We start from the raw sequence: 13427 nt of genomic DNA on the forward strand, positions 1-13427 counted from the left end.
TTTTAAAGTGTGTGATTCCTGCGCCTGAAGCAGTGGCTCGCCGCAAGATGACCTGAAATCAGTCAAAATAAGAGACTCAACAACTGTAGAAGAAGAACCGGAATTCTGGGAGAAATCCTGGATACATGAGGAAGATCATGTGATGCGATTCGTATGAGATGCTTGGAAAAGTCATGAAAAAAAAAAAAGGTAGAATTGAGTAAATAGATATTTTCTAAATCCTTATCCAGTAAATCATGATCAACTAGGAAAAACTCCCAACAACTTGGAGTCAAAAATGTTGATCCAAAAAAAAAATACTAATACGTTTCCTAAAAATTCCCCTCATCTCCTATTGTTCGGTAGGAGCGTTCGAGGGTTATGAGCGAGTCTTAAACGAGTTCCCTAAGGATTTCAGAGATGTGGTCTTTAACGAGACGAGAACGATCCGGGATCAGATGGTCACGCATGGCCAATTGACTTCCGTTCAGTGACCTTTTCCTCGACCAGCATCCTCTCGCATTGATCAGTCGGATCCTCCTTCCTGCAAGGGCGTCGGGATCATGCTTTTCATGCGTCGAGACTTTGTTCAGTGATTTGGTTGTAATAGAAAGATGTGTTTTATCAATGTTCCAGTATTGTTTCATTTCTTGTACAGTCAATTATAATCTCATTTGAATATGTTAATGAGGCCCCTCCTCCCTGGTTTGATTGATGTGCAACATTAGCGTCGCTTGAACAGATGGACAGTGAAACCTACACTGATCTCGCTCGCCTCATGATTAATGACCGCACACACACACACACACACACACACACACGTCATAGCTTGACTGTAAATACAGTTGCCCCCCCTCCCCCAACATGATCAACACAATCAGCATTTATTCACCTATTTGTAAAAAAAAAGTACAAGTAGGTTTCCTAAACATTCCCTGTCCTCCATTGTTCAGTAAGAGCACATTTAGAAATTCCAAGTGAGTCTTAATGAAATTCCCTAAGGATTTGGGAGGTGTGTGTTAAAATCAGAGAAGTCACTTTACAACATCATTCGTCATCATATGCGAGTGTGTGTTCAACCTCCGTGAGTGACAGGGAACTGCTGTGATGACGTGTGTGTAAATCAGGGGATTGGGAAGCACACACACACACACTACAGGAAGTGACACGCTTGTCAGTGTCAGAGAGGAATGTTGCTGTGTCTGTTTTTAGAAATGTCTCTGTAAAAATAGAAGCTCTGCTGATTGTTTACCAGAGCCGACTGCCAAGAACAAACACACTTTCTCTTTTTATTCCTCCTCGATTTCCCTCTTTATCCCTTCACTGTTTTTGTGCCTTTTCAAAGGACAGGAAGGACACGCTTATCGAGACAGATAGAGGTCAGAGGTCACATGAGAACAGATCGCTCACAAACCTCATGATATATGGGTCATCAAAATTTTATAAATCTCACTAGATTATGTGCACTTTATCAAATGTCGTAATCAATTCAAATTCAAATACTATTGGTAAAGACTGAGAGGTATTTGTTTACTATTTGCATACTATTCTCATTATGCAAATTAGCAGAGGCACTTTATTAGGGGTTGGAAAAGGCCAAAATTATTTTATTTAATTTTGTTCAACATATTGTCAAAGGAAGCGCTTAACTTTCAAAAATGCTCATTATCATAATCTAAAAATTATGAATTTTTTAACATGTTTTAAACACGTTTTATAGTTTTTAACTGTAAAATTTAGAAATGACTTATTTATATGATTTGTTATTTTATAGCAATTAAAGAAAGACAGATAAAGGATAACTGTTTCAAGTAACATAATTGCAATGCTAAAATGGTATGATTAATTCAGGACCAAATGTTGATTTGTAATTATTTGTACAAATATGTTATCTATAATCAATAACATGATGAGTAAGGGTTGATAATTCAGCTTGATGGATGCACTCAACATTACAATTACTGTAAAAATGGAGAAAATACTGATATTTAACTTGCATAAAAGACTATGGTTCATGCCATGAACATGCTCAGTTTTATATTAGATAAAAGCTTTACATTTATAATAATTCTCAAAAAAACGGGATTTGTGGATTACAAATAGAATGCAAATAGAAAAATGACGAATACATTAGTAATAAAATCTCATCAAAACTTTTTAATTATTATAGAGGTTGACTTTTAAATAAATTTACGGTAACACTTTAGTTTAGGATCCAATTTATACTATTAGCTACTAGCTTATTATCATGCATATTACTAGGATATTGGCTGTGTATTAGTACTTATAAAGCACATATTAATGCCTTATTCTGCATGACCATATTCTACATCCCTTAATCCACTCAATACCTAAACTTAACAACTACCTTACTAACTATTAATAAGCAGTAATTAGGAGTTTATTGAGGGAATAATCATAGTTAATAGTGAGAATTGGAGTCGAATCTAAAGTGTGACCAAATTTATATTTAAGATAACATTGTTGCTGGGTCATATGAGTCTATCTTGTGGCTGAAACACAGAGGTGTTTTCTAGAGTGACATTCCCACATAGATCTGTGTGTGATCCCAAAAAACACAGAGCAAACACACTCCTGTGGCGAGAGGAATCGATCCGTCAGTCGGTGTCCCCCTGGCTCTGTCCGGACTGATGATTCCAGAACATACTCCTGTTCTTAAGCACATTTTGGGATATTGCATTAAAAATAGACGACATGCGCATGAGCTATGATGGACACACATTTACTAAATAAATTCCTCGATGCGCAACAAGAAACCTCAACCGATAATCTGATTGGATGACTGGCCTAGCCAGCGGACCAATGGCATCGCAGCATCTCAAATGTTGGTTTGGTGTTTCTGAATCAGATATTAATTTGCCTTCGCATCATATAAATAGTTTTTTTTTGGTTATATTTTGAAGAGATTAATCCGTCGCATCACATCTCGGTCACATGTCTGCAGGTCACGTGCTCCTTCATTCACAGAAAACACACTCCTGCTGTTGTTACTTTATAAAGAGTGTGTGTGTGTGTATGACAGCTTTTAGTGCGAGAAGAGAAGGATAGAAAGACACTCGGGGAAGAAACTGGGAGTAGTGTTTAGGATCCGTCCAGTCGTTTTGGTCGAGAGACACCCACTTACACTGGAAGAGAGAGAGACTGACACGTAAAGCAACCCACCAGCTCGTGTTGTGTATGTTCACAGCTGGGTGAATATGCAAACTGATATTTCCATGAAAGAAGATGTGCTCATGAATATTTGATTTACTTGCTACTAAGTGCTTCAAAAAAAACCTGTTGAACATATTTCTGAGTTAGTGCCATGAGCCTCGCAGACTCTGGCCGTGAGTAGAGCTCGTCCCGAAGTGCATCCTGGGACTTTAGATGCTACTTTATTTCTTGTTCAACTTTATAGCTTGTTGTTTTTAGGGCTTAAAGAGTCTTAAAATGTATAAAATATAGTTTTATCAAATTTAAGGGCCTTAAATATCTCAAATGGTATAAGAAAATTCGGTTACGCTTTATTATAAGGTGTCATTGTTACAGTGTAATTATATATTTAAGTACTGAGTAATATTAATCAACTACATGTACTTACTATAGGGTTAGGGTAGCATTAGAATTTAGTTGAGGGTTAGTTGCATGTAATTATGCATAATTTACTGTAAGTACATGTAACATATGTAACAAGGACACTGTAAAAGAAAGTGTTACCGAAATTCCTTGTTATCATTTTAAGAGGTATTTAATTTTGGGATGGAAAAAGGTAATCGTGATGATTGTTACACATCAACTCTGAAAACAAGGTGTAAAAAATATTAAAATGCAATCATTAATAATTTTGACTTTTAAAATATGGTTAAAAAACTTGAAATGTGAGGTTTCTCAAAACTTTGTTTGAACTGTAAAGTTGTTTTTATGGTTTAGTATTGCCATCCCTTGCTTATACAGTATTCATTTGATTTGTGCAGGTCTTAAAAAAAGCCTTAAATTTGAAGGTTTTAAAACTGAAATCTCTTGCCATTTGTGCAGTGGTGGACAGTAAGGAAGTATTTTACTATTTTATTACTTTTTTTTTCTTAGGGAAATGTTTGCTTTATTCCAAAGCATAATATTACACTTTTTACTCCACTATATTTCATAAAAACATATTATTATTTTTTACTTCGAAATAAAGAAATCTCCGCTAGATTAGATTCGTGAACACGCTGATTCTTTTCAGTGAACCTGTTGAATCGGTTCGCAAACCACACTGACGAAGCGATTCACTGAAGTGCTCAACATGAGCCAGAAACAGGGAGATACTCTGAGTTACTAATGCTGAGGTTCAGGGATTATTTACTGCAAAAAATGGGATTGTACTATAGTAAGTTTTTGTCGCTAGCTGAGACTGACTTTTGATATTTGCCCAGGACTGTGTGTTTCCTGCAGAATAGTCCTCTAATCTGATGTCTCTGTCTCTGTCTGTTCCCACAGCTCTTTCGTGAAGTGAGGATTATGAAGGTCTTAAATCATCCTAATATAGGTAAGACATCTTACTCAGGTAAAGATCACCACACCATATTCTGCATATTCATGTTTCTTGCATCAAAATTTCGTCATCATTTGTCCCTTACAATGAAGTCTTTTGAAATGGTGACCCCAGTTATGATTGGCTAACATACTTGCACATAATTCGAATGCAAATACTTTAAATGTTTGTTTTTTCTGCCTATGTTGCATTAGAAGTATTTAAAGAATCATATAAAAAATAATATATCACATTAAAGTGAATCGTTGAGGTTGTAAAAATGGCCTTTGTATTGATGTCGACTCAAAGCAGTGTTATTTTAGTAGAATTCATTTACTATTATGGTATTTATTAATATTTTGGATTAGCTTTCATTTTTATATTTTCATTTTAACTTAAGATCGATTTTTAGTGATTTTGTAATTTTATTGTTTAAAAAAATAATAATTTTTAATAGTTTTAGGGTCAGTTCTGCCATGATTAACTCTCCCTCATGCCATTCCCAAACCTCACGACTTTTAGCTGATCTTTAAAACACAAATGAAGACATTTGTAATGAGTCTGAGCGATTTCTGTCCCTCCATTGAAACTCTATTCACCCAAAACTCAGACGCTTCAAAACATTCATAAAGAGATGGTGAGATGAATCCATATAATCCCAATCTTTTGATTATACGCTTTATGTGATGAACACATTTAATATAGTCTTTTACTCACAGATAGACCTTGATCGTGTACATAGAGCAGATCAGATACGGTAACCCCAAGCTCAAGCTCAATATACTCTTGGATTAAACCGCCCGATTCATATGGATTTATGATATTTTCCCTTTAACAATATCAACACTGGTGAAAATGAGCTTCATAACACCTGATCGAGCCCCACGGCTGGAAGACCTTCTGACTGGTAATCCACAGCTCAGCTCTTCTCCATGACACGGCACTTTCCCTCTCTTTCTCTGATAACTGGATTATTCCTCCTCCTAATGGAAGGGAGTCACAGGAGAGTCGTTCAGACTTGAGCACGATTATCTCTGCGATGTCTGACCAGCTCAGCTCTTCTGTGTCTCTCTGAGTGTGCATCAGCAGAGTGTGTGTTTTCACTGCGCTATCGATCCGCGTGACTGGCTGTTTCTGCCGCCGGCCCGCATGCGCGCCAGCGCCGGCTTCTGATTGGCCGAGACTGAGCTGGATTGTAGATTCATCAAACTAAAAGCTGTGATTACACACCTGTCCCTGCCACTTTCCCAACACACACACACACACAATGCGACTGCATTAGTCAGACGTTATTGGTGTCTGCTCTTCACATCACTATGAAGTGGAAAGAGACGTGTGTGTGACGTCGTGTGTGTCTCCATAACAAGCGCGTCCCTGGCGTGTGGTTTCTCCATGTCAGAGATGAGCTCCTGAGAGAGTTCAAGCACTGATCTGGGGCCAGTGGCACACACTTGGAAAACTTTATTTGTTATTTTGAATGTTTTTGATTGGATCACACAAAGGTGGCGATGTGTGTTTGTTTTGCATGAAGTCTGTGGCGACAACTTACCAGAAAGACGCGTAATTTCCAAAATCACATTCAGTAAAGACCACAGATTCAGTTTAATCTATGATTTCTTTTCCCCTGGTGTTTGATTCTTCAAACGTGATACATTATGAAAAATATTACTTAAAAACATTAACAACATTTCCCAATTGAATAAGTTGGACAGGAAGTGATGTAGATAGTCATTAGCGTAGCGATCCTGCGGTCATTTTTGAGTTGAGATTATATGAAGGTCATTGAAAATGAATCAGAAATGCTGTCAATTGTCGTAATGTTTCTAAATGTTCAGACAGAAAATTTACATGCAACATCTAATTCAATATTCAGTTGATTTTGAAATGTTTGAGTCTGAAGTGTTAATATCTGCCTCTCTTTCAGTTAAGTTATTCGAAGTCATTGAAACAGAGAAGACGCTTTATTTAATAATGGAGTATGCGAGCGGAGGTGAGTTTGATGGACAGGCGGGATACATGTTTAATATGACTCGTGTCTCACACACACACGTCTCTGAATGTCTCTGTTTATGTCAGGTGAAGTGTTTGACTACTTAGTTGCTCATGGGAGGATGAAGGAGAAGGAAGCCAGAGCAAAGTTTCGGCAGGTGAGACACACGTCTCTGTCTTATACATGAGAAAACACCGTAAAATATGAAAATTACAAGGTATGTTTATTCAAATAACAGAATTTTGTAATTATGTCTGGTTCAAAAATTGATAAATATTTGTACGTACAAACTTTTATTTTACATTTTATTTTCCTACACTGACAAGGGTTTGTAAGTGGGGTTGGCATACCACCTTAAAATGGTAAAAATACATTTACATTTTTGATTTACGTGAAAATATAATAAAGAAATACAATATAACTAGTTACATGTACAGGTCAGTATTGGAATAGGTACTAATATATATATGAAGTTCTAGTGTCGAATCAATGGTTAGCAGTAAAATTGGAGGGATATTAGTTAAAGTTACTAGCAACCAAAACTAAGTAAATTAAAAAGTACTAATAACCTTTAAAAAAAGTTACTTGTAGTGAAATATTTAAGATATATGCAATATTTTTGATAACAATATACAATTATCAAGAAAATTATTTACTACATCTCTGATTTTAACTTCCAATGATTTTTGTCTTGAATTCTTTCAAATTTCAGTGAATCAGTGTTTTAATTATTAAAAAGTCCCTACATGTTAATTTAGCATAATCCATGATATTTTAGGTACAAATAAATGTGGGTAAATATTGTTGTTTATTAATATGTATTGTTATGTTGGTTTACATAAGATTAATTAGATTAAGTACATTTATTTGAACAGTATTTATTGCGTTTTGATTCTGATTAACAATGGCTATTTGGTTGAAAAGATTATTGCTATGATGAATCTATTTGAGAAAAACAAACATGTCTATAGTATCAGATGTAGTATTTGACATTAATGGCACCGTAAAAAGAAACTGATATCCTGATCAGTAAATACACACTGTTCGTAAGTTGGTTAGCTGTAATGAACGCTGGTGAATGTTAGTGGTTCAGTGGTTTAGTGCTGAACACACGCGCGCGCCCTCTAGTGGCGGTGGCTCGGTGGAGCGCTGGTCAGGATCAGCTGCTGCTGTGATGAGAACTGTAAATGAGCAGACATTTCAGCGTCAGCGTGAGTGTAATTAAACCCCCTGCTGGCGGCCAATCATTAACTGGCCATTTTCAGTCAGGCTCTGCTCATGAAGCCAAACAAAAGCCCCGGGCGTCAGTCACTGCTTTCACACACTCTCTCTCTCCCTCTCTCTCTCTGTATCTCTCTCTCTCTCTCTCTCTCTCTCTCTCTCTCTCTCTCCCTCTCTCTCTCTGTATCTCTCTCTCTCTCTCTCTCTCTCTCTCTCTCTCTTATTGTCTAACTGTCCTCTTATTGGTCAGCCTTTCTTCTCGTCATCCATCAAGATGATTGACAAGTTCGTTCCGCGAGCTTATTGTGGCTTTATTTGTAGCTGTTAACACTATACTAATGCAGACGTCATTCCCACTGTTAAATTATATACTCACAGAATCAGACACTATATAGCACATTTCCTGTTATGAATTATAATACCATTTGGTTTGTTGGTCCAGTGGTTTGGATCGCTTTCACACCTCAAGCAAACCGTCCCAGAGTTCGTTTGCAGTCGGGCCGAGACAACCTCGTTCAGGCGGTGTAGGAGTGATTGCTTTTGTGCGATTGCCGTGTTCACATATGCCTAAACGAACCGAACCAAGGGAGAAAACACACCAGGTTCAGAAACAAACGCTCAGGTGTGAAAGAACCCTTAGTTTCTGAATCTGACGCAGTTTCTTCATTATTTCGGTTGGTTCAGGCATAACTCGCTCTGATCCGCACCAAAACAGTCGATCTGAGACCTAAAAACGCAGTGTTTGTTTTGCTGAAGGAATTGGAAATGCCTAATTCAAATTTGGTCGGACAAACATTTCAGAACAACTGTCCAAAACACACAAATATACAGATAATTCTTAATATACAGGCTTAATTCTTGCTCAAAATGATAACGACAGCTACGAAGAAAGCCACGATTAGGACGACGGCGGAGCGGTTGTCTATCCATCCTGCTGAATAAACAGGAGAACTCGACCAATGAGAGGACAGCTTACTCGCTCTTGACTTGTATTTTGGCCCATTTAGAAATAATGCCCATGTGAAAGTGAACCAAACCAGATCTACAGGTGTGAAACTTTAATTTAGAGACTTTCTCAGCTTTAATTTGCTGATTAAAAGGCCTGGTTTGTGAAATGGCGCATTAATTACCATGCTAATGTGACTTTGTGTGTGTGTGTGTGTGTGTGTGTGTGACTACAGATCGTGTCCGCAGTGCAATATTGCCACCAGAAGAGAATAGTCCACAGGGATCTCAAGGTGAGACTCACTCAAAGAGGTTTAAGCCTGTGGCGGACATCTGGTCACCGTTAATGATTTGTGTTTCATTGATTGCTAATATGTGACCACAAAACCAGTCACATGGGTCAATTAACATCTGAATTTATATGAGTTAATCTGGGTAATATCTGGATATTATATGGGTAATATCACATGGGTTTATACATCATCTGAAAGCTGAATAAATAAGCTTTCCATTGATGTATGGTTTGTTAGGATAGGACAAAAGGCAGAGATACAACTATATGAAAATCTGGAATCTGAGGGAGCAAAAAAAACAAAGCATTGAGAAAATCTCCTTTAAAGTTGTCCATTTGTGTTGGCGATTGTGCTGCATTCACTCACAAAAATACATGTTTTATATATTTACGGTATGAAATTTACAAAATATCTTCATGGAACATGATCTTTACTTAATATCCTCATGATTTTTGGCATAAAAGAAAAATCAATAATTTTGACCCATACAATGGCCACAAATAAACCCGTCTGACTCGTGACTGGTTTTGCGATCCAGGGTCACATGATCGTAAACAATGCTGACCGCTTTGCTACCTCTCTCTGTAAGGCTGAAAACTTGCTGCTAGACGCGGACATGAACATAAAGATCGCAGACTTCGGCTTCAGCAACGAGTTCACGATCGGGAGCAAGCTGGACACGTTCTGCGGCAGTCCTCCGTACGCGGCTCCCGAGCTCTTCCAGGGCAAGAAGTACGACGGGCCCGAGGTGGACGTCTGGAGTCTGGGGGTGATCCTCTACACGCTGGTCAGCGGGTCACTTCCCTTCGACGGACAGAATCTGAAGGTCATTTGCTGTTTCATTCAAGGTCACTCAAGCACACACTGGTCGTCGCCCTAACTCTGCATGTTGGTCCACACAGGAGCTGCGAGAGAGAGTGTTGCGGGGGAAGTATCGTATACCCTTCTACATGTCCACAGACTGTGAAAACCTTCTGAAGAAACTCTTAGTGCTTAATCCAGGCAAACGCGGAAGTCTAGAGGTGAGACGCTTTCTTTTTCTTTTTTAAAAGAAAAACACAAAAGGAGATGTTTTGCAGAATGTTCTCACTGCTCTTTACCTCAGACTGTGAACAGGGCAACTGCAAACTCAGAAAAGCGTCATTAAAGTTTTGTAAAAGTTGTCCATAAGACTTGTATGTTAAATCCCGAGTCTTATGAATCCTGTGATGGAACTCTCAAATCTCATTCATGCTTGTAAGCGATAAACCTGGCTTGTCACACATTTATCTTGTTTAGAAATGACTTGAAGTTCAGTAAGAAAACTCTAGATATAGTGTAAGCTGACCGGTGTTCGGTCTTGAAGAGTTTCTCGAGACCCTCCACCTCCCCAGCTCCACCTGTCTAAATCTGAGATTAAGCCTTTTTGTGCAGCAGCAGAAGACTAAAACACTAGAAGTAGGATACTAGATACCAGAATTACTTACTGTGATACAATACTTTGAACAATTTTACGTTCAGTTCTATTTTTTATACCACAGGGAAACATTGCCACAGCATTATTAATTAATTAATTGATTGATTTATTATGAATACATTGCTATTGTAGTACAACTGCACTGTAAAATAAAACGTTTCATAATAGGTGTATTAATTTTTACATTACTTATGGCTTAATTTCATCAATTCATTTCATAGGTTCTTAGTAAAAGCCTAACCTAGGAAAATGAGCTAGAAGCATATAATATACAGTAATATTAAGATTGTGCATACACACATATATATATATATATATATATAATACACTGTACAGTAATATTAGGCCTGAATTTTTTTTGCCTTTTTGTAAAAAAATGTTTTTTACCAAAGTATGCATCTAAAGGCTGTCTACTGTTCTTTTAGCATCATTACATCAGTGTTAAGATTTAAAAACATTTGATTCATATGCAAAATGTGTAGTTTAACGTCTGCCAATCTCGCACAGCAAATCATGAAGGACCGCTGGATGAATGTAGGTCACGAGGAAGAGGAACTAAAGCCGTATACAGAACCTGAGCCCGACTTCAGCGACACCAAACGCATAGGTCTGGACCTTCCCTGGTCTCTCTGCTTATTTACTACTCAGGCATCAGTTTCCGAATGATCAAAACTCAAAACCTCTGGGTCATGCACTACATGGCATCTTACACTACATCTGTGTGAATCCTCACATCTCTTCCAGAGCTGATGATCACCATGGGTTTCCCCAAAGACGAGATCACGGAGGCGTTAGTGGGGCAGAAGTATGATGAGGTCATGGCCACGTATCTTCTGCTGGGCAGGAAACCCCCCGAGGCGAGTCACTTCATACACCCTGAGCATGTGATCGTACCATCGCTGAGATATCGCTGCATACTTTAAATTCGTTTTAGTTACATATGTAAAAATAATGTATTTAATAGTGTCCTTATTACTTACCACAGTAATCACAGTAAATTATGCAATTAACCCTCAAACAAACCCTAATGCTACCCTAACCCTATAGTAAGTACATGTAGTTGCTTAATATCACTCAGTGCTTAAATATATAATTACACTGTAACAATGGCACCTTATAATAAAGTGTGACCTATAATGTAAGTGTAGTAACTGTGAATCTGTGGTTTGTGTGCTCGTGGCAGTTTGAAGGGAGCGATTCGCTGTCCAGCACAAACCTGTGTCAAAGGTCGCGACCCAGCAGTGACCTGAACAACAGCTCCACGCCGTCGCCCGCGCACTCCAAAGTCCAGCGCAGCATCTCTGCCACGCAGAAACAGCGCCGCTTCAGCGACCACGGTACAACACACACTCACACTGCGACGTTATTATAACCTCACTGGAACTCTTTCATCAAAACTCAGCTGCTCACGCCACACATTTAACACACATCAGCCGACATCACATCACTGGCTCCCGTCTGCCTGTTCATGCCGTCGTCTCCTGGCTTTATATCTGTAACTCTCAATATTAGCTAAAGTTTCCTTGGGTTCTTGAAAGGCACCATATAAATAAACACACGATCACACACAGTATGACATCAACGTTGAATTCTGAATGAGAAAGGATTTAGCTAAAATAAAAAGAGTTAATTTGCTGATGTATAAGCAAAAATAATCTCAGAAACAGTTGTTAGCTCGATTTAGATGTGAAGTCTACATAGAGAATGTGGCATGCAACACTAGATAAATGTGGCACTCTATCAGGATACAGACTAAATGTGCAAAAAACACTGGTCATTTGCTACAATTTTATTCCATCAGAAGAAATAAGGGCTAAATATAGGATCAATTATAATGTAGAGGCCATACAATGTTTGGGAATATACCTGCCAAAAGATACTAACACCCTGTTTGATGTCAATTATAGACATTTAGATAGTAAGCTTCGAACTGATATCCAGAGGTGGAGTGTTATCCTTTTTTGGATTTGGGGGAGAGAGTGGATATTATTAAAATAAATATGCTCCCGAGGCTTCTATATCTTTTTCAGACACTTCCAGTAAAGGTCTCAGAAGAACAATTTAAACATTGGGATAAATGGATTACAAGGTTCATTTGGGAAGGTAAAAAATCCAGAATTCGATATAAAACACTCCAGATACCTAAAGAAAGAGGCGGCTTAGCCCTCCCCTCCCTAAAAGACTATTACACAGCTGCCCAGTTAAGAGCCATAGTGTACTGGTGCAACCCAAGCTATACAGCTAGATGGAAACAAACTGAACTTTCCCTTTTCTCTGAAGTACCAATTCAATATGATACAGCGTTTACCCCCAATACTTTGGACGAAGTTTTTAAGAAATGGATTAAGAAAGGAGTTACGTCGTATTATTCTATCACAAACAACAATATTTTCTTAACCTTTCAAGAAGATCGGTTTGAAGTGGGTAATCATGATTTGTACAGATACTTTCAAATAAGACACCACTTCAACACAACAGTAAATAAAACAGGGAATTGGAAACAAAATGATTTTGTGAAGATACTCTTGTCTGCATTTAAGGCTACCACAATTAGTAAGGTTATTTCTAAACTTTACCATTGTCTTCAAAACCACAGGCCAGAATCCACCTCTTATATCAGAATTAAATGGGAGAAAGAAGTAAACATCAATTTAACAGAAGAAGCTTGGTTAGAAACCAATGGAAAACTGCAGGCTCCCAACAATGGAGGCTATTCACCTGGAAAAATATAATTCGATTTTTTATTCCACCTGCTCAGAAGAGCCATAGTGAAGAAGGATCAGGGTGTTGGAGACACTGTCGTTCAGAAGTAGCAAATCACCACCATATATTCTGCCCAGTCATTCACATATTTTGGAAAGATGTACACAGGACTGTAGAGGCTATATTAAAGATCACGATTCCATTCCAATGGTATACCCTCTGTCTGGGAAATCTGGATTTGCATGATACCAATTATATATACTTATGGAGAATATTCCTGGTAGCAGCTAAAAAGGCTCTTACTCGTAAATGGCTTCAGCCCACCTC

General features: G+C 38.0%; 1 protein-coding gene across 3 annotated transcripts in view; it reads left to right on the plus strand.

Annotated features, from left to right (window-relative positions):
- mark1 (MAP/microtubule affinity-regulating kinase 1) overlaps window positions 1-13427 on the plus strand; it is a 57373-nt gene that overhangs the window by 28125 nt on the left and 15821 nt on the right. For all 3 annotated transcript variants that reach the window (XM_081384671.1, XM_081384672.1, XM_081384673.1), the window contains exons 4-12: window positions 4459-4507; window positions 6417-6482; window positions 6569-6639; window positions 8885-8941; window positions 9531-9767; window positions 9844-9963; window positions 10905-11004; window positions 11142-11254; window positions 11581-11734. In XM_081384671.1, coding sequence (XP_081240797.1) covers window positions 4459-4507; window positions 6417-6482; window positions 6569-6639; window positions 8885-8941; window positions 9531-9767; window positions 9844-9963; window positions 10905-11004; window positions 11142-11254; window positions 11581-11734 — 967 coding nt within the window. The remainder of the gene's footprint in view (window positions 1-4458; window positions 4508-6416; window positions 6483-6568; window positions 6640-8884; window positions 8942-9530; window positions 9768-9843; window positions 9964-10904; window positions 11005-11141; window positions 11255-11580; window positions 11735-13427) is intronic.

This window comes from Scardinius erythrophthalmus, assembly GCF_964197995.2.
Source record: "Scardinius erythrophthalmus genome assembly, chromosome: 14".
In the NCBI taxonomy this organism is placed as follows: Eukaryota; Metazoa; Chordata; class Actinopteri; order Cypriniformes; family Leuciscidae; genus Scardinius; species Scardinius erythrophthalmus.